This window comes from Ammodytes marinus (genome assembly GCF_949987685.1).
Source record: "Ammodytes marinus genome assembly, chromosome: 16".
In the NCBI taxonomy this organism is placed as follows: Eukaryota; Metazoa; Chordata; class Actinopteri; order Uranoscopiformes; family Ammodytidae; genus Ammodytes; species Ammodytes marinus.
Window position 1 is genome coordinate 27703111 of NC_137220.1, and position 23890 is coordinate 27727000.

The 23890-nt window shown below is 42.1% G+C and overlaps 2 protein-coding genes across 3 annotated transcripts; one reads left to right on the top strand and one right to left on the bottom strand.

The window, feature by feature from the left end:
- The first annotated feature begins 1182 nt into the window (after positions 1-1182).
- Positions 1183-16859, top strand: samd1a (sterile alpha motif domain containing 1a). Of its 2 annotated transcripts, none has more exons than XM_080043153.1 (7): positions 1183-1637; positions 4490-4868; positions 6557-6687; positions 6812-6872; positions 8930-9008; positions 9268-9382; positions 15648-16859. In XM_080043153.1, the coding sequence occupies exons 1-7, from the start codon at positions 1275-1277 to the stop codon at positions 15792-15794; spliced, it is 1275 nt and encodes a 424-aa protein (XP_079899279.1). In that variant the 5' UTR covers positions 1183-1274; the 3' UTR covers positions 15795-16859. The 2 variants fall into 2 exon arrangements, with proteins under 2 accessions (XP_079899279.1, XP_079899280.1); XM_080043154.1 differs by having other exon boundaries at positions 6560-6687.
- Positions 16860-18091: 1232 nt separating this feature from the next.
- tecra (trans-2,3-enoyl-CoA reductase a) lies at positions 18092-23374 on the bottom strand. The gene is made up of 11 exons (XM_080044427.1): positions 23205-23374; positions 22276-22327; positions 22115-22159; positions 21848-21951; positions 20236-20351; positions 19869-19974; positions 19642-19714; positions 19509-19552; positions 19331-19388; positions 19116-19204; positions 18092-18297 (listed from the first exon to the last, which is right to left on the bottom strand). Exons 1-11 carry the CDS (start codon positions 23370-23372, stop codon positions 18124-18126), a joined length of 1029 nt encoding a protein of 342 aa, XP_079900553.1. The 5' UTR covers positions 23373-23374; the 3' UTR covers positions 18092-18123.
- Positions 23375-23890: the final 516 nt, after the last annotated feature.

Here is a 23890-nt window from a genome sequence, read left to right on the forward strand (position 1 = left end):
AGTCAGATACAACAATACCACTTGAGTAAGTACAAAAGTATCTGATCAACAGTATTTAGCTTGTGTGGAATGAAGGTTCCAAGTAAAAAATAATGAGATTATTATGAGTTATACATTAATGTTAAAACAGGTGTGTAGCTGGATGAGGTGGAGCTCATGTTGTATAGGACTCCAAAAAAGAGTTTTTTCATTGTGGATTAAAGTATTTATTTGATTGTTTGTTTGCTTGGTGGAAATGAAGGAAAAGCAGCTGGAATCATGACACTTTGACATTCAAAATGATTTATCAAAATAGTCAATAGCCTATTCATGTTTGTCAGTCAAGTTAATTGACTAATGTTTCCTATCTGTGCTCGTAGGCCTATACTGTTGGGTAGCCTATAGTGCAAAAATCTTAATTGGTAACGTAACATACTAGTTACTTAAGTTATCAGATAAATAACAACACATTGAAAGGGCTACAAAGCAGTTATCATCTGATCAAATATCGATTTAAAAAATAAATAGTACTTAAATTGTGTGTTGTTGTATGTTTACAAAGAAAGAAAGTGCAGATTCATGTCATTATGTAAATGTCTATCTGATCACTTGAGACCTAATTATTTACTATCAATCCACTAGCAGCATCAGAAAACAATGATTTTCATTCAGAATAGATCCATGGTCCATGCATCAAATGTCAATGTGTTTGGGAGGCACAGTATGTTCCACGTCTATTGAAATGGTGGGATCACTTTTTGTTATCAGTTAAAAAGGGTTTATTCCGTTTTAAATTAGCCTATAATTCTGAAATTGATTCAGTTACGTTTTTTATTGGAATCAACAAAGCAGTAGGCTATATTGTATTTTAAGTACAGATTTGTTAATGTGTTGTCTTTTAATAATACATGTTTTACTGTCTACTTAATTCCTTAATAATGGAACTTAATAGTTGGTCTCACTCTTTTTAACTCTTGAAATAAAAGACAAAAGGTGGTCTTTTATTCATCCATTATGGCGAACAGTGACCCGTGTGCGCGCGCAAGTTCCCGAGCCAGGACTGCAAATTCCACCTTAACACATGTCTCGGGTGAAACTTTCTCTGTAACTGCGTCGGTCCACCTTAAGCGCACACGCAAACGCAGGAGGCATACAGCAAGGTTTCCGCTTCTCTGTTCAGGCTCGGACCGCGGCTCACGAAAAACACCGTGTGTAACATAACGTAGAAGGTTGACGCACTAAGGTGAGGAGAAAAAAAAGCAAAAAGAAAGAACCCACCGAGCAAAAAAAAAAATATGTCTGAATCCAAGTACCGCGAGTGGATCCTGGACACTATCGACTCGCTGAGGTCGCGAAAAGCCCGGCCGGACTTGGAGAGGATTTGCCGAATGGTCCGGAGACGACACGGGTCCGAGCCCGACCGAACCTGCGCAGAACTGGAGAAACTGATCCAGGAACAGACCGTGCTGAAAGTTAACTACAAGGGCTCAATTTCGTACCGGAACGCCGCCAAGGTTCAGCGGAGAAGCAGAAAAAAGGACGATGTAACGTTAGCGACGGCTGCGAGAAGGAGCGCGGTGGAAGAAGCCAGTCATTCTGACTTGAGCAACGGGGACAGCGCTTTCGGTCCTGTTGACCAGGACGAGGAGGATTTGGAGGTAGGCTACGTTGATGAGGAGGAGGGTCTCATTGTCATATCATATCTTAAACTAACAGGTGGAGATAAAAGCAAGACGCGGCGAGTTTGTGGTTTGTCTCTTTTTTGTGTGTCTGTCTGTACACTGGGAGTGGTGAGGGGAGTGATTTGCAAGTGCACCCAAAACTGCCGCAGACGGGGAGCGGCGGTTGGACCTCGCTCGAGCGCTGCCGAGGTGGAGACGAGAGAGAGAGAAAATAAACTGAAGGTGCGCGTGTTGTCAGGACAGGAGTGTGTCTTATCTAACATGGGGCCCGTTGAATATCACTTTAAACTGGTTATTCAGGCCCACAAGTAGTAGACGTGAAAAGTTGCATCGCCCTGCCCGTCCGCAACAACCCGAGCCTCCATTATCAGCAGCAGAAAGCGCTTTTCAAGCCCCAAAGTCGGCTTTGAGCGAAGGGGAGGGGGGGTTCGGCCAAGCTAGCAAGAGACGAGTAGACGTAGAGCGGAAGTGTAACGAATTCGCTTTCAAAATAATAGCGTCCAAATACGCTCTTTCCAACGAGCTTTTAGTATGAAAGACGGGGCTGGAAATGCTTGCTTTTATTCTCAACGATTTAGAAATGTGGGAGTGGGTGAAGGGGGGAAAAAAGTCTTCAACACCGCGGATGTAGGAGCCTGATGGGGGACGCTGGGACATTGTTCGGTTGTTAATTATTTAATTTGTTGTCCTGGATAAACCGAGGACAACAACCCCAGGCGAAAAAAACAAATGTCAAGAGCCATGTCCTGACGCATGTTTCGTCTGCCCGTGACGAGATTTCACCCCTTCGGTCTGACTTTAAGATATGTGCCCATCACAGTTTTTTGTCCTGTAAACTGCCTCCAAATCGATTACTTTTGCAACCAAAGTATTCATAACACATTTTTCAGTTAATTTTTTGCAAACTGCGTCTATATTTCGGGTGATGGAGGTTGCCGACGCAGTGCATAAAGTCGAACCCCTAGATCCATTGTCGGACAAGCAGCCAAACCCGGTCACGTCTTATGCATTATGTTGGCTGTTGTTGTGGCCTCTCGTCTCGTGTAGCAATGACATCACTTGTATCTGTTTGGGAACTATTTGTTGACAGTATTCTATGATGAACCACATCATTGCAAAGTAGGCTAATGAATACCGGGAGACCTGAACTAACGCAAAGCGACCGCAACTGTTCGCCAACGGATGGCGGATGCCCGATGCGATGTGGGTTAAGCTGAGATCACATTTACTTTATGTTCCCTGAGAGACGTGTGTGTCGTTTCAAAAGCAAATACAATTGATTACTTGGAACATAGCGCTTGTCGGGGCTTGTTATCCGGGTTCTACCTGATTACCAGGGTCAAACAGACTACAGACACTGACGTGTCCGATAACGGACTCATTCGCGTTACTCTTTCTGTCCGCTCGCGTTTACTGCACATCGTTGACCCGGTGCAAAGTCAAAGTAGAGACCGAGGCGACTGGTGTTCGCTCTGAGCGGTGCGCTGTGTTGATCTGCTCGTCGAGTTAAAGCTTTTTCTCTCTTTCTCTCTGGGCTCTGCTCTGCGTGGCTCGGCCCCGTGAAGCGCTCTGTAAAGACAACAGACACAATGGCGAGGTCTTTGCCGCGGCTCCCAACTCCATGCGCACTTTTGAAGAAATGTTCAGGAAAAACCCTGAAACGCCTCCCAGCGGCCCTTTCTGTATTCTGTAACGTGCTCGAATGATCAATAAAGCAGGCGTCTAAGAGCGGGACGCACCGATCTAAGCGTCTGTTTCTATGCGAGACCAGATGAACATCCTGCTAGATTGAGATCCCCAGGGCCACGGTGTTTAACGTGACCGTGTCTCGGTGAAAGTTATGTGAAACGCTATGTTTGAATGACATAGCTTCCAAGCGGCTCTTTGCTCAGTAGCAGGGAGGGCTTTAGTGCGCGCGTGTGCTCGACTACTGAGTCTTGGACACGCAGTCGCACACAAGGTAATTTTTTACTCCGGTCTCCATCGACCAAAAATCCCAACCTTACGGAATGAATGTGCATGTTAAAACTAGTTCTATGTGCAATCACATAACATTACAGTCGAGTATAGAATCTGTGGTGAGAAAAGGCTCCCAGTCTGCCCGCATAGTGAACACTGCACCGCAGAGAGGGACGAAGGCAGACAATAATTTACCACCACAGCGGTCAAATTGCGACATCTTCTGTATGAGCGTGTTTCCATGTGACACGCTGAGCCTAGTACTCAGTCATAATAAGAAGCCCCGGTGACATTAAGGGCTTTGCAGCATTTTAAGGTGGTGTCAAATCATTGACTGATCATTTTCTTTCATTGAATAAAATGTGTCCTGCATTCTCTCAAGCTTACTGTTCCCAATGATTCCAAGCAACCATTTGGAAGTACTGTCTGGATGTTTTATTTGTTTTACTTCATCATGTAGACTTCATCATTGTAAGAGAAATGGAGGTTTAAACGTGGAGTCAGGGATTTTGGTGAATGCTTGTCAAAAAAAATTCTCAAATCAGGTAATATGTCCTTATACCATCCATTGCCTGTATGTGTGCGCTGGAAAAAAAATCCAGTGTTATACACAGCCTAGAATCTGTAAACGGGCATGTTGCTAGCTATGGTGGCCCCCTTTGTTAACAAACCCTTTTTTACACACCTGTATAGAGAGCCTAAGGCTGCATTAAGACATGATTTGTTTTCAGTTCACACACAGTACGTTCAGGTAGTGAGTCGTGGGAAGATTTTCACTGATTTAGACAAAAAGGTGATTTGGTCAACAAGTATTCTATAAAACTGATGGCTCCACCTTTAACTGTTGCCCCCATGCTTGTGTGTTGCAGGCGGACACCTCTCTGGTAATGGACACAGACAGTAATGCGGATGAGGAAGGGGCAGATGAGAGCAGAGATGGGCAGGACGGACCGTCTCCTGGCCGCGTTGCAGATGGAGACGCTGCTGCCTCTGTGAACTGTACAGCCTCTGTACGCGCCGCCTCTGCCCCATGCTCTCCCTCTGGCCCCCGGCCGGGCTCTGGCTCTCCCTCTCCCTCTGGCCCCCGCTCTGTGGCTCTGGACTGTGTGTCTGTCCAGAAGGCTGCTGAGAGGCCCAGCTCCTTGCCCCCCTCCAGCCCCCGGGCCCTCACACACAATGACTGGGCCTATCATTCTGCTGCGGTCTGCCCAGCCCAGCGCCAGCACCAAGGAATGCAGAAAGACAAAGGTATTCGCACTGCTAGACATCTAAAGTCTAATGTGCACCCCCAGTATTGTGGAGCACTCAAACATTTTGCAAGCTTTATGCTCAGTTATCATATGAAGAAAAGGATGATAATCTGTTGACAGTGCTTTAGTTAAAGGTGGAGTCAGCAATCCTGGAGAATACTTGTTGTCAAAATCAGTGAATATCTCTTCACGATCTGCTACCTGTCTGTGTGCGCTGAAAAGAACAATCAAAAGTGAATACAAATCCGAGACTATGTAAACTGGTAAGTTGTTAGACCCGGTTTCCACTTGTCTTTAACATGTGTTTTTTGTGATCTGATCACATGAAGACAGCTCTAACTACTGTACAAGTGGAAACACTCTCAGGACGCATTGAGATCAGATCACAGAAACCACATTCGGAGGTGGTTTACGTCGCTTGTGTCCGATGTGTCCGCATTCAAATAATAGTGTAAACAGCTATGTGACTTTTGTCCAGGGACCTCCTACTCAACTGCCGCCCCCTGCATGAGCGGAAATACGTTGGAAATGCATCACTGGCATTCATGCAGCTTTTATAGAAGCCTCATGAACGTTAGTTGCATCCGCAAGTATTGCAAATGACAAGCTTTCTGTCCTCTGTTTTCATTTCACAGCGTAAATCTGAAAACACAAGGCAACGACTTCCTGTTCTTATCTGCTTAAAAATAAAAGTCAACTCGCGTTTGGCTAGTAACAGGCTTTTAATGTGAAGGTGCACAGGAAATATTCTGTTCACACATGCAGTAACTTAACTGCATATAAAGCCGTGTACTGTCTGGTGGTGATGACAAGAGTGTATCAGAGGCAGACGTTAGAAAAGCCGCCCGGCGAGCACACATCTTTCACCAGCCAAAGTGGCGTAATAACTTACTCCCCTAAGACTATTTACCCGCATTTGGCGAGTGTTAATGTAGAGCCCTCTAAGCAGTGTTGTGCATCGCTCCTCCTTGTCTAAATGAGACAGTAGCCTATCTCGTCAACCTAGACTTGTAATTATCTTCGCACGTAATACATTCTAATAGCAAATGCGATTAAAACTGTGGCACTGTACAGCCCTGAATGTTAATTTGTTTGTACCCCACCGGTTAAAAACAGCAATGCAAACGGAAATGATGTACGTGTTGATTTACATACAGAGCGGGGAAACGTAATAAGATCACAAGTAGACAAAGAAGACATGTGTAAATGCTAGGTGTGAACACACACTGAGCTGTCCACTTCTGATCGGATCACAAAAAACACATCAATAATCCCAGCCTGTTTCCACCTGGGATTATTGATTATTGATTAGCTATGGTGGGCCTGCTTTGTTACACCCTTTGTCTTCATACCCATTTACAGAGCATAGGCTGCGTATTAACACCTGGTGAGGGGATCACGAGGAGATATACCCTGATTTTGATAACAAACATTCTCCAGAATTGCTGACACCACCAGTAATGCATGTTTAACACAGTAGCAGGTGAAAATAAATCATTGTCATGATGTAAGTAATGTCTTCCTGCAGTAACAGGTGTCATCATACATTGGTTTGTTAGTACCAGTCATTCAGCTATTCATTAAAAACCACCTGCAGCTGCACTAGCAGAAGAATTAGCCAGAATTTCAAGCTGAGACAGAATGGATTGTATCAGCGTGTAATGTAAATGATTCACTGTGTGTTAGCAGCCGTCCTGAAGCCAGCACTCAACTCTGCCACCACCAGCCCCGTGGCTTTAAAGAAAGAAGATGGAGGCAAGGCGCAGGACAGCGGGCTGTCACCTGACCAGTTGGTTCCAGACTATGCAGCAGGGCTGGTAATTGGCCTGCAATCATTCTGTGTCAAATAACAGCACTGTGTGTCTCGCTTCTTTGATCTCTCTGCTTCACACATGACATTTTCACAATTCCAATAGTTTTGTTGCATTTTCTGGCCAACAGGATGAGACCCGAAATGTATCTGATGGAAGACCACAGACTCTGATCCTGCCACCTGGAAACTGTGAGTCACATACTGTCTGTTTTTTTGTTCTTAAAGGTTCAGTAAGTCGAACGGTCAGTTTAGCTAACTTCCTGACAGTGACTGCAGTTAGCAGTCCCCTCCCTCGTCCCCACGTCACCACATTAATGCACTGTGGTCTTCAAGCAGCGAGTTATCTAGCATCATCTCAGATCCATAAGTGTGATAAAACATGATAAAAAACATCAAAACAGACATGGGGAAGGATTTTTACCTGCTCCGCCATTGTAGGCGCATAAGCATTCACCCATCTGTCGCTCTGCACGTGCACCGGCAGTGAGACGGGTGCCGGTTTGTAGCATTCTCTCTTCTGATTGGTTATCAGTAGTGGGATCCAAGAAAAGTTTATTTGCCGATTACATGCAGAGCGGTTGACTAAGAGATCGGCTTTATGAAACGTGCACACTGTATACAGTAAGTGATCACTGTATGGATATAGAGCGATTTAACACGTATATTAACATTAATATATATCGCTTACTTCACCTTTTAAAGCTGCTGTGGAACCTGCATCTGTTTGTATCAGAACATATTGATGGTCGGTTTTGAATGCGGTTTTAAATACTCTTCCGGCTGTTATTTTACCATTTTGAGTGTGTGTGTGCCTCAAGGCTTGCTCCAGATTTTTGAAATGCTTCACAAACTTGTCCTGCTGCCTTCCAACCAGGTGGTGCTCACTTTGACTGTTAAAGGTTTTTGCTCAAAACATGGCTACCCTTTGCAACACTGCATCACTGGTGTTCAAAGGCAATGGCTTTTTGATGCCGATTAGCAGAGCCAACATAAATCTTTTAGATTTTGTGCATGGACTTGATTAAAAGTTACCAGGGGTAGAGTTCCCATCCACCACCTCACAGGCTTTGATTCCTCGCTAGAGATTAGGCTAAATTGCTTGTTTAAACAACAAGCACAATTTTCTTGCATTTGCAGTGGGATGCTTACGGAGTTTGTTTCCGATAAAAATCAATGAAATGTGGTTTACAGAATTTCTGCTTACTGGGACATTATCAAGCAAAAAAAAACAAGCAACACACTACTCTATAACCCTTAAAATATGACTTAGGCAATTATGCTATTAGGCTAACAAAAAGTAGATGTAGATGTAGAGTAAAAGTAGAGTTAATATGATTTAGGCAATACGAAATGTGGAGTGCCTCAGTTTAGGTTTTGAAAAAGGTTCCGAGGACGTTTTGATGTGGCCCGCGAATCAATTTGGCCGATTTGAATCAATTCAGAAAAATAAAAAATATATTCTTCATGGAGCCTGTGCCATATCCGCACGTTGCATACGCTCCCAACTGTTAGGAAACTTACGTGGCTTACAGCTAGGAATGTCTGCTGAAAGTTCCACAGCTCACGATTTCAAGCATTCAGGAACCTGAATGTTGTCTTTTCCTTTACAGAAATTAAGACATTTCCACCATAAATTGATGCCGAAAAGGCACAGATCGGTGGATAAAAATCCACCAGAATGCAGGAAATTCAGTGTTTGACATTAAAATGTTTTGGGGGGAGCACCCCCATACCCCCCACCTACAATTTGTCCCCCGAAAATGTTGAAGCGAAAACTAGCCATTGTACGCAGTTTATATACTTACTTAGATATGTTCTTTTTATTTTTCGATTAAAAAGAAGGTGTGTCAGTCTGGCCCTTAGAGTGATTATCATATCGTAGAGTGGCCCTTTGTGACTTAGACAGTACTGTAGCCTTGTGTTGCAACAGGAGGAAGGATGGCTGTTAAGTTGATAACTAATGTTTTGGTATTGTTATGTTCTGAGTTTCTAGGGCAACGTAAAATAAGTGTTCCTTCCACCTGTTGTCAAACTGTCACTTTCCCCAGAAACCAGTGAAATCAACTCTGTTTAGTTTTTAAATATTTATTTTATTAGTTTTAATAATTAAATAAATAATATTGCATGTAGTCTTATGTTTTCCCAGAACGCGTTATGATAGCTACTGAAGCAGTGTTTTATGGTGGTAACATCAGTAGCATATTTGTAATAAGTTTGATTCCATTTTGTTTTCATTTCTTTCACAGGCACATTTAAGAACAAGATGGACATATCGTCCTTCACAGCAGCCGAAGACAATCTACTGAATGGTAAAGGTGATGAAGTGTGAGTATCCTTTATCAAACAAGTTATTACATTCTCTACTAGATATAGATTAAAACAAATCCCTAATATCACCTTCCCCCTTTTCTAATTTAATACTCCTTACTTGACAATCATTTTTCAGTTATTGTGTGTAGTAATTCATCTAAGTACTTATGTGGCACATTTACAAGTAATAACTAGTCACGTGAATGCTTGAAGCAACACATTGAGAACAGCTGATAAAAGGACATAGTTGTGATGTATTTTAATCTTTGTCCAGCTCTGTGAAGAAGGAGAATGGGAGCCACAACTTGTTGCTGTGGACTGTGGCGGATGTGGCCAGTTACTTCTCAGCTGCAGGCTTTCCAGAGCAAGCTATGGCGTTCAGATCACAGGTAAGTGCACCACCAGAAAACTGCCACAGAGGGCGCTACATGTCAATGGAAAAGCATACACACCCTGCATTTTAGAGGCAGTTCATATAATATGTGTTGCACTTGCACCCAGGGCCGCTGCTACGCTTTTGGGTGCCCTAAGCAGAAATTGTCAGTGATGCCCCCCCCCCCCCCCCCAAAAAAAAAAAAAAAACACCCAGAAGCTCGCGTCCGCAGGGCGCGAGCGAAATTTTTTTGCCATTGCAAGATCTCTGCGACTGCTTTTTGGCACATTTGCCAGCATTTACTAACAGAAAGAACAGCTTAACTTGTGAAAAAACTGCCTTTGCAAAGGAATTGAGTGATAGGATCATAGACTGATTATGAGATAATGGGCCCCTGGGCTTACACTCTTAAAGGGCCCCCCACTTGTCCCTATCCAGTCAGGTACACTGAATTTTCTACACGGATACATACAATTAATGGCAAAAACATATTAAGGAAGTCAGTGTTTCCCACAGGATCTTGGGGTATTGTTGGAGGGACCCTGTACCTTGTTGGGGGGTGGGTGGAATTTTTTTTACCTTTTTAAAGTAAAATGCATCAATCTGGTGCACTTTGTGAGGAAATTTTAGAGACTAGAGAGATATCAAATCCTGAGATGCAGAAGGAACATTATTTTTCAGATTTTTCTTAAACAGGTAGCACTCTTTACTCCGCAACTGTAAAAACAGTAGATTGGTCTGCAGACCCATGTTCTATGATGGAGAGGCCCATTTCAACAGATAAAGGGTGGATATGAACAATTTAGAATTCACACATATAAAGTTTATTTGTGTATGTGTGAGGGGGCCTTCCACCCCCTTAGACAGAGCTACTAATGCTGTTGTTTTTAACTTGCTTTTGTATTTCTCCCCTACTAGTTGAGGGGCCCATGATGATTTCTATCTTGTTACATTTTAATGAGTACTTATATTTAGGCTATTCCTTTTTGGACCCTGTTATTGACATCAGTGACTGAGCTCTTTGACTATGCAACATGAAAAGTTACTATCAGTATCTCTGGCTAAGGGCCCCCCTGAGCCCTTGGGCCCCTGGGCCTGTGCCCGGTGTGCCTGTGCAGTAATCCACCCCTGGATAGGTTACACAATTAAGAAAAAACAACGATGGGCCTGTTCATAACTAATTTATATATTTTTTGTAATGTAATGATTATCATGAACTTTAAAAAAAAATAAACTACTTTGGGGGGCCCCCAGACGATCTCTTTTTCCTTTTTAATTAAAAAAAAAAAAAAAAAAAAAAAAAAATTATGATTATAATTTTTTTTTTTTTTGGGGTGCCCCCCCAGGAACTTGGTGCCCTACGCAGTCTGCGTACTCTGCGTATAGGGAGCGGCGGCCCTGCTTGCACCGGCCAAAAATGCTGTATGCTGGGACCTGTGGTAATTTATTTGTGTACATCGAACTGCATGACAGTAGAAAATAGGTGGAATACAAAGTCAATCTTTAAATCATTTTAGGGTTTCCGTAGCTAACTTACACATAGGTGAGACTTGGAAGGCAAAAACAGTTTTTGGAAGCACTGGTCAATTTTGAGATTTTTGGCTATTTTGCTTCCATAACATGTCTTCTTTAATTCCATTATGAAGTTCCAAAATAGATGGATATATTTATTTATTTGTCACATGCACAATTGCACAGGGCAATGCGTAGTGAAATTATTCTTGTAAACCAGTCCGGCTCTCATTCAACTATATAAAGTGCAAGATTAAAAAAATGATTAGGTGGTCACTGGGTGGTGGGCTAAGTTACATTGTCAGTCTGGTTTAACAGTCTGATGGCCTGGGGAAAGAAACTCCTCCTCATCCTCTCTGTGTTGGCCCCCAGCAGACGGTAGTGTCTCCCTGAAGGCAGCAGGGTAAACAGACTGTTGTTGGGGTAGCTGACATCACTAGTGATCTTTATGGCTCTTTTTCTGCATGGTTTGATGTGAATGTCCTGCAGATTGGGGAGGCTGGTCCTGATGGTTCTCTCAGCTGAGCGGACCACCCTCCTTAGAGCCAACTGACCCTGCTTGGTGGCGCTCCTCATCCAGGTGGTGATACTCCCTCACAGGATGCTCTCTATGGTGGTTAGGGTTATGTTATAGGTTATAGGTTCTATGGTGGTTAGGGTTATGTTATAGGTTCTATGGTGGTTAGGGTTATGTTATAGGTTATAGGTTCTATGGTGGTTAGGGTTATGGTATAGGTTATAGGTTCTATGGTGCAGGTGTAGAAGTTCCTGAGCACACTGAGTGGGAGTTTAAAGTCTCTCAGTCGTCTGAGATAGTAGAGACGCTGACGGGCTTTATTCACCACGGTGTTGGTGTGACAGGACCATGACAGGTCCTGTGTGATGTGAACACAGAGGTATTTAAAGCTATCCACCCTCTCCACCAGGGCTCCGTTTAAGCTGAGAGGTTGGAAGTTTCCTGCTGAAGTCCACTATTAGCTCTTTGGTTTTGTCGACGTTCAGCTTGAGTTTATTCTCCTCACACCAGTCCACTAGATGTTTGATCTCAGAGCGGTAGACAGTCTCATCATTGTTTGAGATCAAGCCCACCACAGCTGTGTCATCAGCCAACTTGACCATGATGTTGGAGTCTAAGGTGGCAAAATGTACCTTTTTTAGGTGTTTTTTTTCACCAAACCTTGTCTGTATATTTCACATTTACAACCATCTGAAACTAGCCTGGTCCTACCAGACCATCGTACTTCATTTCATTTGTACAGAAGGTCTGGAATCGCTCAATTGACACACGTATACTAACTTGAAGGCAGGTGTCTGTTGAAGTTTAAAACTATTGGATCTGCCCAGTGCCACTCTGGATATGCCAACCAATCGCATAACGTTTGGTCGTTATACGTTTGGGCATAAAAATCTGGCTGAGAAAACCTGCGAATATACCGGAGGCCCAGACTGACTACTGAAGGGAAATGAAAATAAGTACATAGGCGGGCAGTGCCAGGCTATTCTTCAAGTGGCATGCAAAAGTATTCATACCCCTTGAAATTTTCTACATTTTGTCACGTTACAACCACATACGTACATACGTTTTATGTGTGATACACCAACACAAAGTGGCGCAACATTGTGAAGTGGAATGAAAATGAAATGTGGTTTTAATTTTTTTTTATAAATAAAAAACTGAAAAGTGTGGTGTGCAAAAGTATTCAGCCCCCTGAGTCAATGCTTTGTAGAACCACCTATTGCTGCCAATACAGCTGCAAATCTATTGGAGTATTTCTCTACCAGCTTTGCACATCTACAGACTGATATATTTTGTCCATTCTTCTTTGCAAAATAGCTCAAACTACAGATTCAGCATCAGCAATTTTCAAGTCTTTCTCAATATTCTCAATTGTATTTAGGTCTGGACTTTGACTGGGCCATTCTAACACATGACGATGCTTTGATTTGAACCATTCCATAGTAGATCTGGTTGTATGTTTAGGGTATTTGACCTTCTGGAAGGTGAACCTCTGCCCCAGTCTCAAGTCTTTTGCAGACTCTAACAGGTTTTCTGCCCTGTATTTGGCTCCATGTATCTTCCCATCAACTCTGACCAGTGTTAGTTTCCGCCACACATTGGCCCTCATTTATCAACCTTGCGTAGACCAGAAATGTGTACGCACATTTCCACGCAAACCTCGGCATTTATCAATATGGACGTGAGCGTGGGATACGCTCAAATCCCACGCCAGCTCTCAGCTCGTGTACGCAAGTTTGTAAACAGCATGGACTCGCAGTGCAGGCTGTGCCGGGTAGCCGATTAATTTGTTGGACAATTATTAGAAGATAATACAAATGCAGTGTTTGCTCAGACCGAAATAAAGATATTAATCACTTAAAAATGTGCAGCTTATGGTGTGCAACTGAGTAGGAGCACTGATTCAATAGTGCGCACACCGGCCACTTAGGAGCGCTGCATGGGACTGCGTAAGGGCAGTTGTCTCCGTCTGGAGCAGCTGGGCCACAGTATTAAATATGTAGTAGGCCTACACTGCTCTTTATGATAAAAAATACACGGCACAACATTCAGCTTAACATTTTATTTATTTGACGCACTTTTTAGATGTTAGTTCCTCTTTTAATGTGTCATTGATCGCTTAAGCGAGCGATTTATTTCCACCGTTAACCGGCACGTTTTTCCGATCTGCTGGTGGAGCAGGACAGTGGGCGCTCTCACAGCTGATCGTTGCCGGGTCGGCTTGTGCAGCTGACGGCCGGGCTGACCACTCGTGCTGTCATACAGTAAAACGCAAAATGTGTTATTTTTAGTTTTTACAACCTTTTTGAGTAGTGCTATCTAAAAGGGCCAATACATTCTAATCATTCAAATCTCTGCAGACCTGTATTTCTTTTATGGGGACCATTACCGGACAGTTGGTGCGTCTGTTTCTCCTCTACCACTTATATTATGCCCGCACCCTCAGTTGGTTGCATTTCAGAACAGCAACACGCTTTTTTAGTGCCGATTTTTGAGTCAGACCACTTTTTCTTCATCTATGTAAAGAAATGGCGACATATAATTGTATATGCTGTTTTATAGCATTTGAGCGATAGTAGCCTACTGATGTAAACCTAAAATGCAAAATCCTCAGCTGGAGATCGTTTGTTGTCAACACCAACGCTGTTGACTGCAGCAGTTATTTCCTTCCTAACTGCTGCCTTCTGTCGTTCTTTGATGGCGCTTGTAATGCTCCGAAATGAAACTCTTTTTTTTTCTACTTTTGCTGTTATTCTGTTAATTTCTACTTCAGAGAAGTTCCTCTTCTGTGCCGTAATGCGCATATCCATGTCGTAAAACCTCTGGGCGAGGCCTCTAAACTGAGAAAATATAGGGGCGTGATACGATCGTTTTCAGCCGCCGCATTTATCAATAATTGCCTGGCGTACGCTGAGATTGGCGAAATACGACTGTTTGATAAATCCCATGCGATACCTGGCGTAGGGAGGTATTTGCGCCAGAATCTGCACCAGTTTCCACGCAAGTTTGATAAATGAGGGCCATTGTGTTTTGCATTCAGGCCAAAAACGTCACGTTTGGTCTCATCTGACTATGCATGGCTTTTGGCAAGGGGTGGAGGAAGGTGCTCTGTTCAGATGAGATCAAAATTGAAGTTTTTGGCCTTAATGCAAAGTGCAATGTGTGGTGGAAAACTAACACTGCACATCACCCTATACACACCATCCCCACCGTGAAACATGGTGGTGGCAGCATCATGCTATGGGGATGCTTTTCTTCAGCAGGTACAGGGAAGCTGGTTAGAGTTGATGGGAAGATAGATGGAGCCAAATACAGGGCATAAAACCTGTAAGAGTCTGCAAAAGACTTGAGACTGGGTGTAGGTTCACCTTCCAGAAGGACAACTACCCTAAACATACAGTGGAATGGTTTAAATCAAAGCATAGTCATGTGTTAGAATGGCCCAGTCAAAGTCCAGACATAAAAACAATTGAGAATATTGAGAAAGACTTGAACATTGCTGTTGACAGACACTCTCCATCCAATCTGATGCTGAATCTGTAGTTTGAGCTATTTTGCAAAGAAGAATGGGCAATAAATATCAGCCTGTAAATGTGCAAAGCTGGTAGAGAAATACTCCAATAGATTTGCAGCTGTAATGGCAGCGATAGGTGGTTCTACAAAGCATTGACTCAGGGGGCTGAATACTTTTGCACGCCACACTTTTCAGTTCTTTATTTATAAAAAAAAATGTAAAACCATGTTTCATTTTCATTCCACTTCACAATTAAGCGCCACTTTGTGTTGGTCTATCACATGAAATCCCAATAAAATAAATGTACGTATGTGGTTGTAAGGTGACAAAATGTAGAAAATGTCAAGGGGTATGAATACTTTTGCAAGCCACTGTACATCAACTAAACTTTCCATAATCATTATTTTGAATATTCTGAAGGTTATTACTGGATGTTTTTTCACATGTTCATTTTCTTATGATGTATTTTCTTCTTGGAAACGTGCCGAAAATGCAACAAAATGTAAACTTGATTGTTTACATTTTTCTGGCAAAGTTCCTTGATGACATTTATCCAATATTCAGTCCAATATTTCACCTATTCACATGCAGCGTCTCGCCTTAAACATATAAAGCATTCAGACATATGATAAACATATAAAGCATTCAGACATATGATAAACATATAAAGCATTCAGACATATCCCTTCAGATCCCTATAGCTGAAGCGTTGCAAAATATGTTGTCTCTCCCCAACAGGAAATTGATGGAAAGTCCCTTCTCCTCATGCAACGCAGTGATGTGTTGACTGGTTTGTCTATCCGCCTCGGCCCCGCCCTCAAGATCTATGAGCGCCATGTCAAGGTGCTGCAAAGGACCCACTTCCTGGAATACCAAGACATTTGAACTGGTGGTTCTAAATAATGGACGGACAATGCTGCATTGACCCAAAGGTGCATGCAGCGCCTTCTCCCCTTGGGATCCTGCCACCCACCTTCATATGCAAACTATGTCAAGGGTGGGGGGGGGGGTTGCTACGGTGAAGTAAACTTTTACTGTGAGAATGACCAGAAACTGAAAGACACTCATCCTACCTCTCATTATGGGTCTTTGGTTTTTCAAGTGGTTTTCCATTTCACCTGTTTGCATTGCACTGCTCATTCAGAGTATATTTTCAAGTGAAGGAGCAATGACCTTTCTGGAAGAGTAAGAGACAGATCATTCAGCCATTGAAGAAGACTTAAGCCTTGCCTCAAGTGGACCACCTATGGGCTCATTTACTCAACCTGACTGCAGCGTCTGTGAGCAAAGTGTTGTCATTTGAGATTTCGGTCCACAATTAACTTTTGGGTCGTAGTTGCTCTAAAATGTCTCCCATGCATCCTGTCTAATACAGAGCCTTATGTTGGTCCAGAAACTGTTTGTTAGCTACACAGACAAACATAAAGCACATCTGTTGTGTGCTTTTTCCTTTTCTCATATGATGAGTGGAATTAAACATGTGATCAAAGTGCTAGCGAAGTCAGACTTTCCATATCAAAGGTCTGATTCCTGACATATCATGACACTTATACCTATTGGATGTTGGATTGTTTCTTCAGCATCTCTACCACAATCAAATATGATATGCTACTTCCTGCTGGCAAGGCAATATTTTTGCATTTTATTTCCTTTTTTCTATCTTATTTAGATTTGACTGTGGTCTGACCTCATACAGTGGCATTTTTTGGGGAACAATTGCAGATGTGACCAGGAAAATGTGCAGACCAATAGAATTTGCTTTCATACATAAGCAACATAAAGTAATAAACTTGTTGAAATGTAATTGAATACTGAAATATGTTGTTTTAAATTGAGTACAGCTGCTCAGTGCCTGTTTACGGAGCAGATATCTTGAGGAAATGCAATACTTTATGATATCATCCATTTATAATTTGGTCCAGTTTTTGTTTTTGTTTTTTCGAATTTAAGTCAGCCTTATGAATTGTTACATTCCATATGATGTAGTCCACATCTCCAATGTATCTCATTCTGTTCTTATCTGTAATATTGACACTTCTTCCAGAGTCACAAATAAAGCGTTCGTCTCTGTTGTTTTGTAATGGTTTATTAGACTCACAGTCGTATTGATCATTTTCCTAAAGAAAACAGAGTGTGAGGACAAGTCAAGCCCTCTACAGTCTCAATGAAATATTGTAAACAAGCTTTCAATCTCAGATTTAATGTCCTGCTGTACACTAAATGTTCTCCTCGCAAAAATAAAAATTACAGCAGCACATTTTACTCAAATAAAATCAAAGTTCCTCATTTTAATCTGAAGGTACAGGCACTGCAGCCTCATGTGAAATGCACATTGAGTGCAATGGAATAGAAGAAAATGAGTTCCTTATCCAGTCTGTGTTTGTACTTGCGAAACTCTACAGATTGGACCAAAAGAGAGAGAGTTGGAAAACATCTGCCCAGTGCAGAGAATGCACCAGCAACTGTATATACATAATACACTGATGGTATTTTGATGAATTTCACCTTTTCAGTTAAACAAATGTTGCACTATACACTCATCTATTGTAAGAAGTCTACATATATAGGACGTGTCTGTGCAGTGTCAGCAGTGTTTTTCTCTCAATTTGTTTTTCTATACCGCAAATACACTTGACCCATGTCGGAAAATGCAGGAATCCACATTCAACTTCTTATCCAGATATTAATAGCATATATTAGTGTAAAGGTCACTTGGATCAGTAAAATATCATATAGAGGCCACACAGTTGTCAGCTCCAGGCTGCACACTAGTTTGATTATCTAGCCTCTTGGTTTTCCAGGCTCTCTTGGAAACTTCACTGATTAAGGTGCCAAACGCAATGAGAATAATGTCATTTCTTAAAAACTAAGCAACACTCTCAATCAAACATGTCACAACTCACCAAAGTAGCAAAAAAAACAATATTAATCCTCTTGTTCTTCAATATCTCATACAACATTAAATTAAGACTTTGCTGCATTGAACTCTGAAGGCTTTCTTTGCATGTAACAGTCCTGTATTCACCAGTCCAGTGCTCAGAGTAACTGTAACTGCCACTCCTTGCTATGGACATGTAAAAGAATGTGTTACATGGAGTCCATACGATCAAAATCCATCAAGTGCTGTGAAGCTCAGCAGACACTATTCTGACTCCCAGTGGATGGAGAGGCCCCCGGCTGGATGTGTGTAGCAAAATGTTTCCCCTGCCAGACTCTACAGGATGAAGGGGAGTATGGAGGAGCGCAGGGTCGGATAATCTCTGAACTCCTTCAAGTAGCTGCGGTGTTTGCCTTTGGCCCACACAGTCATCTGGATGAAGGCCACCAGAGTGAAGAAAGCCACAGGCACACACTGGGTCATCACTGTGAGTCCCATCCAGGAGCCCAGCTGTGAGCAAGAAGTTGACACGTGCGCACGCACACACACACACACACACACACACACACACACACACACACACACACACACACACACACACACACAGCGTGGCAGTGAGATATGGTACATGGTGTTGGACATAACCAGTAGATGGCAGCAATAGTGCATTTTATATTGCAACTAAAATACAGGTAGTGTATTAGAAATGCTACTGGAATGCACAGGTAGGCGCACACACAACAGTTCCCATCAGTATTTAAATGATGAAATATTGACGTTCACTTCACAACCAATAACCAAACTAACATATTTTACATACAGTTTCTTACTTATAATGATGTCGAAAATCTACAATAATTTTAAAAAAATCCAATTATAATTTAACATTAACAGATTCGCTCACAATTGTTAACGTCTGTGTTAAGGTCCTCATGTGAACACTAAAACAGCTTTAGCCTGCTTTAATCATCACTCCTTTTGGCCAGTGAAAGATCACATCTCAATGCTCTTCATCATTCTGTTCATACATGTTGTCCTTGGTCTCTTACATTGGAAGCATATTAAGAAGGAATCGTTCGTTAACCACAATGAACAAGAGGAAAGATTACGGTATTAAGAATAACATGTTTCACTGAAAAATAGTGACAAGCATACAAATCCTAAAATTGTTAAGGGCTCTTCTCATTTTAATCACACTGATAGACTTACCATCTGTTGCTGACTGTTAAGCTAAACACATTTTCTACCTAACCTTTGATTTATTTCATAGGAAAACATTTCACAATTTATTAAACTTTTTGTAAGATTGGTCTTGTGTATCTGCTTACTTCATATGTGTAGTTCGGACAAGAGACCAGCCAAAAAATCCACGTGAAAGGATTTTTCGTCGGGTAAGGAATCTTCTTGGTTTTTGCACCTGAGATGATACATAAACACAAAGAACACATAGGTCGGTACTGATGGCTGCTTTCATTCATTTTTTAAAAATCCATTGATGTAAAAATGCAAATGAAAAGCATCTGCATTGTTAGACAATACTCACCTGGAAGTTTGAGGTTACGCAGGGCAACATGGATGGAAAAATTCCCTACTTGACAGAACTGGGAATAAAAAGACATCCAAACATGATTATTAACATTACAAAAGATAAGTGGCTTCAATATCTGGACGGAGCCTTGAACATACAGTAAATAAACAACTGGAAGAGGTTTCATACTTACCAAGAAAACGTAAAGTCCTGTATTTATCTGCTGCTGCCCGTAATCTGTTGATGTGCCACAGAGAAATGTACTAAGATTGAATTCAAGTTTTTGATTGAAGAGTTAGATAAGAATTGCAGTGGTCTGCACTTACAGGGTGTGGTGTAAAGAGGGTGGTTGATGTAGTACGCCATCCAAGCTGCAGTGCACCAGTAATAGCCACAGTTCTGGAATAGAAAGAGTGACTAGAATAAGTCAAACTGTCACGATAGGGCTCTACGTAGCCTTGGCTCATTTTTCTTGAGATTATGAACGCTGCACACAAAGTAATAACACACTGTATGTGACATTCAAAGTTCAAAATGATGAAAGTTTACTGACTTTAAATATGTTTCTGAGAGGCATGGTTCCATGGGAGATACGATGGACAAACAGAGTCTCCAGAATCCTCTTGATGTAGTGAAAGGAGTGACATATGCAGGCCAGGCTGCAACAGGACACACACACACACACACACACACACACACACACACACACACACACACATACACACATTTACATATTTAGCTGTGATTAATACATTGCCTTGCAGCAGTTCATTATGCTTGGCCCTCACTTGGTGTCACCAACAACATTCACAAGTGTGTGTCATGTTAAAGGGGTCATCTGATCTGGGCAAAGCATGGGATTGTGTGTTACACTGCTGAAAACAGATCTCGAAAAAAAACACGAGCAAGCTGACACTCACTGTACAACCCAGTTCTTGCTGCTGGTGAAGTCATATTTGGGAGAGTAGATGAAGGGAAGGCGGAAATAGAACATTAGGTAGATGATCAGTGGACCAACACATTCTGACAGGAACACCTGAAGACAGCAGAGAGAAGACAAACATGCTTTCAATTTTGTTTTTTCTTGTTGTTTTTTTCTGCAAGATGCATGAGAAGAAGTGCAAAGACATGCTAGAAGGCAGCATAAACAGAACAAAACATATAAGTTGTGAATGAATCCATAACCAGTATTACAATGACACCACTAACAATGAACCTCTCTAAAAGAAAGATACATTTACCAGTCAAATTGAAATATTTCCTCCCTGCTAGATCACCATACGCTGCAATGTAGGATGACTAGCTACGGTACTATCTAGGGTACTATCTTGTAATGGAAAACCACCTCCAGAAATGTACCCGATACCAAAGGCGGGTAGAGTAGAGTAGAGCTGATACCATGTAATGGAAAAGCAATGTTAGTCAGTCCAAACCCATAAACCCTATGCCAAAGGGAAAGCATACAACTAACAAAAGAAAACAATAGGCAAAAACAGTTGATCTACTTTTCCTCAGCCCTGACAACCATTTAGTTTAACAATTAGTATTCAACATATACCCATGGAGCAAAAGGGGACACCAACAAGAACGCATGTAATACCAGCTTCCCACCCATTATATAATCAAACGAAGCAGCACAGCTGACAGTGAAAGCAATGACTGAATCAGCACCTCCTGCAGAGGCCTGCATGGCTCAGCTCGGCGTGCCAGACCAACAGCTACTGGTGGTCTCAGCTGGGCCCTTTATGCTCCCCACCAACATTAGCCTTAAGCCTGGCAGGGTGCTGGGAGTTGCGTCAGCGTGGGTAAGGACAGGGAATGTAGAAGCTGGGTGGGCAAGGGTGAGTAAAGAGGCCAGTGAAAGGCAAGTGAGAGGGTCAGGGGAGATAAACACCTTTGGGAGAAATGGGGCCGTGAGATTATATGTCCTAGGACAGAGGACAAGCTGTGCAGGAGTCGAGAGCAAAACCAACCACAGCAAATCACCTCTATCTGTCAGTGTGGCTTGATATTTATATTCAGGAGTTATTGAGTGGGTGAGAGAGAGAGTCTGTTTATATCTGAAGCAAGATAATCTTAAAAGACCATGCCAGGGGGTTTGCATTTTGAATTCTTTCTACTTTGCAGACCATTTAGCCTAATAGTCAGCTGAGGGAACTACATTGCATTGCATGCATGAGCTTTAGTTTGTGGTGGCTGAGGACAAGCATGCAAACCTGGATTTAAAAATGACCAAGTGAATTCAATCATCTCTTGCATTTCAAAAGTTTCTGTTCCGAGGATCAGATCTTGCTTGCTGGTGCATCCTTGAAATGAGCAACAGGAAGTTTTCTCTAAACTGCATGTTATTTTATTTTATGAAGCGATACCAAAAGAAGGTGGAACGTGGGAATCAATTTAAAAACATATTTCTCTACACTTTGTGAAACTAGCTTACAATCATGTAAAGCATGCATGACGTGTCATAGGCTCAAACATGCACCAGCAGTGTATGGTCCTAAATAGTGTGTGTCCGTGCACATGTGGACTCACGGTTCCCCACGTGAGCTGGGGTCCTAGGTCGCTGAAGTAAAAGCTGGCTGTGGTTCCCACCGGAAGGGTCTGCAGAATTTCCTCATCCCTAAGACACTTGGCCTCTGAGAAACATGACATATTGTCCATAACCATCAGAGATACGACCAGACAACATCATATAACGTCATCATCACAAGACCAACGCCTACTATATCAATCAAGTGAGCTGGGTATATGAAAGATTCATTTGTAAAAAAAAAAAAAAAAAAAAAAAAGCAGACGCACTTGGATCCAAACGCAGGGATTGTCTGGCAGGATACCACTTTGGATCTGTCAAAATGGAGAGGAACTTTACTCTTGGCATGCTCGAGCGATCATTTAATAAACATGAATAAAGGAACACATAGACGATGTAAATCGAGTAATAACTTCTTAAACTTACTCACATGATTTATGAAACAAAGCTTTGATATCCAAAACAGTTGAAGTTGGCTCCACCTGAAATTAAAATAGAATAAATATGAAACCCATACTTAAAAGACAAACATACATCAAGGAGTATTATTAATAGCAACATTATTTTGACATTTACAGGTCAATTTAAAAGACCAGAGTATGAAAAATAAAAAGCAGAAGACATCTGTATTACTGTCTTTGTGAAACTTGCATTTGCCATTTTCTTTTGCAATGTGATACCTCCTTTTTTAACACATTTTAATATATATATTTGAATCAACATATGTATATATACTGTATATATAGACTCTGTACATTTATACAAGCTTCCAATCATCTGTGTCTGCCTGTAGGCCCACTGCATCACTGGCATGTACTGTAGCTTGAACAGAAAATTCCTGTCAGATGAAGAAGGAATTCTCACCTCCTAACTGTAACCCTTGCTCAATAGAAACGTAAATGATAATGCACTTGCCAGGGCTGTCTGAGGTAGTGAGAGTAAAATAACCTGTCTTTATTTATCGTTGTGTATGATTACTGAATATTATTGTCCAAGTATGTTGTGTTTGAATATGCCTGACCACAAATTAAGTTCCCTCACAGGAAAAATAAAGTTATTTGAATTTGAATTTGCTGACTTTGATGAACCTGTACTTTAGCTAAAACAGTCATGTTCCCTTTGACTTCTGTGCAAAGTAATCACAGTATCTGCTTGTGCTGCTGTATTTACTGACGGGACTGAATATTCCTCTATAAAGGAATCCACCGGGAGTTGATCAACTGTAGTAATTGATCATAAAATTTCAAGGACTCCTTATCTGTGATCAGAATGAATCATGCCAATAGTATTTTTTTAAATCATTATGGTAAATAGAATAGGTGAGTGTAATCAGAAACACTCCGACATGCTGACACCCACCTTGTCCAGCAGCAGCAGTTTCTCTTTAGTCTTTAAATCCACGATCTCCACCTCAAAGTAAACAATCCTTTTGGCCTTTTTGGGCGGTTTTGGTTTTGGCCTCGGTGTGGACTTCTTGTCATCTGCCCCATTCACCCCAGTCTTTGCCTCTAAAGCGAGTACATCCATGTTTGATCACAAACTTTAGTAGCCTGGAGAAATAATCTCTGATATGTCCAGTGACGTTGGTTGTGCTCTGCTCGTATGGGAAGCAACCCCCTGCTCACTCCCAACGCAACTGTCAGTCCAACTCAAGCCTGTCGTCTTTGGTGTCTTTTGGCCTCTCCGAATAGCCCTCCACCTCCAGGAGAAGAGGGACGGAAATATGTGAGACCATAAACACTAATTTCCCCAAAATGGAGTGTATGTGTGAGAGAGAGTATAAAGGCAAGGGCGCCGGGAATGCACAGAGGAAAAGTGGAAAGAAATCTGGCCCAAGAATCACACTGCTTCTCACCTGAAAAGAAGCCTCTTCATGATCCACAGCCCCCCTTCATCCAACAAAACGCACTGAAGACGAAACTGGAGAGCCCCAAGACATAATCCACAGCGCGCCATCGGCATGGCTAAATATAAGTTGCCTGATTTGCTGTGCACTAGCTCGGTAACCTTGGGAAGCCAACCTACCCAGTGACAAATGCCAATGT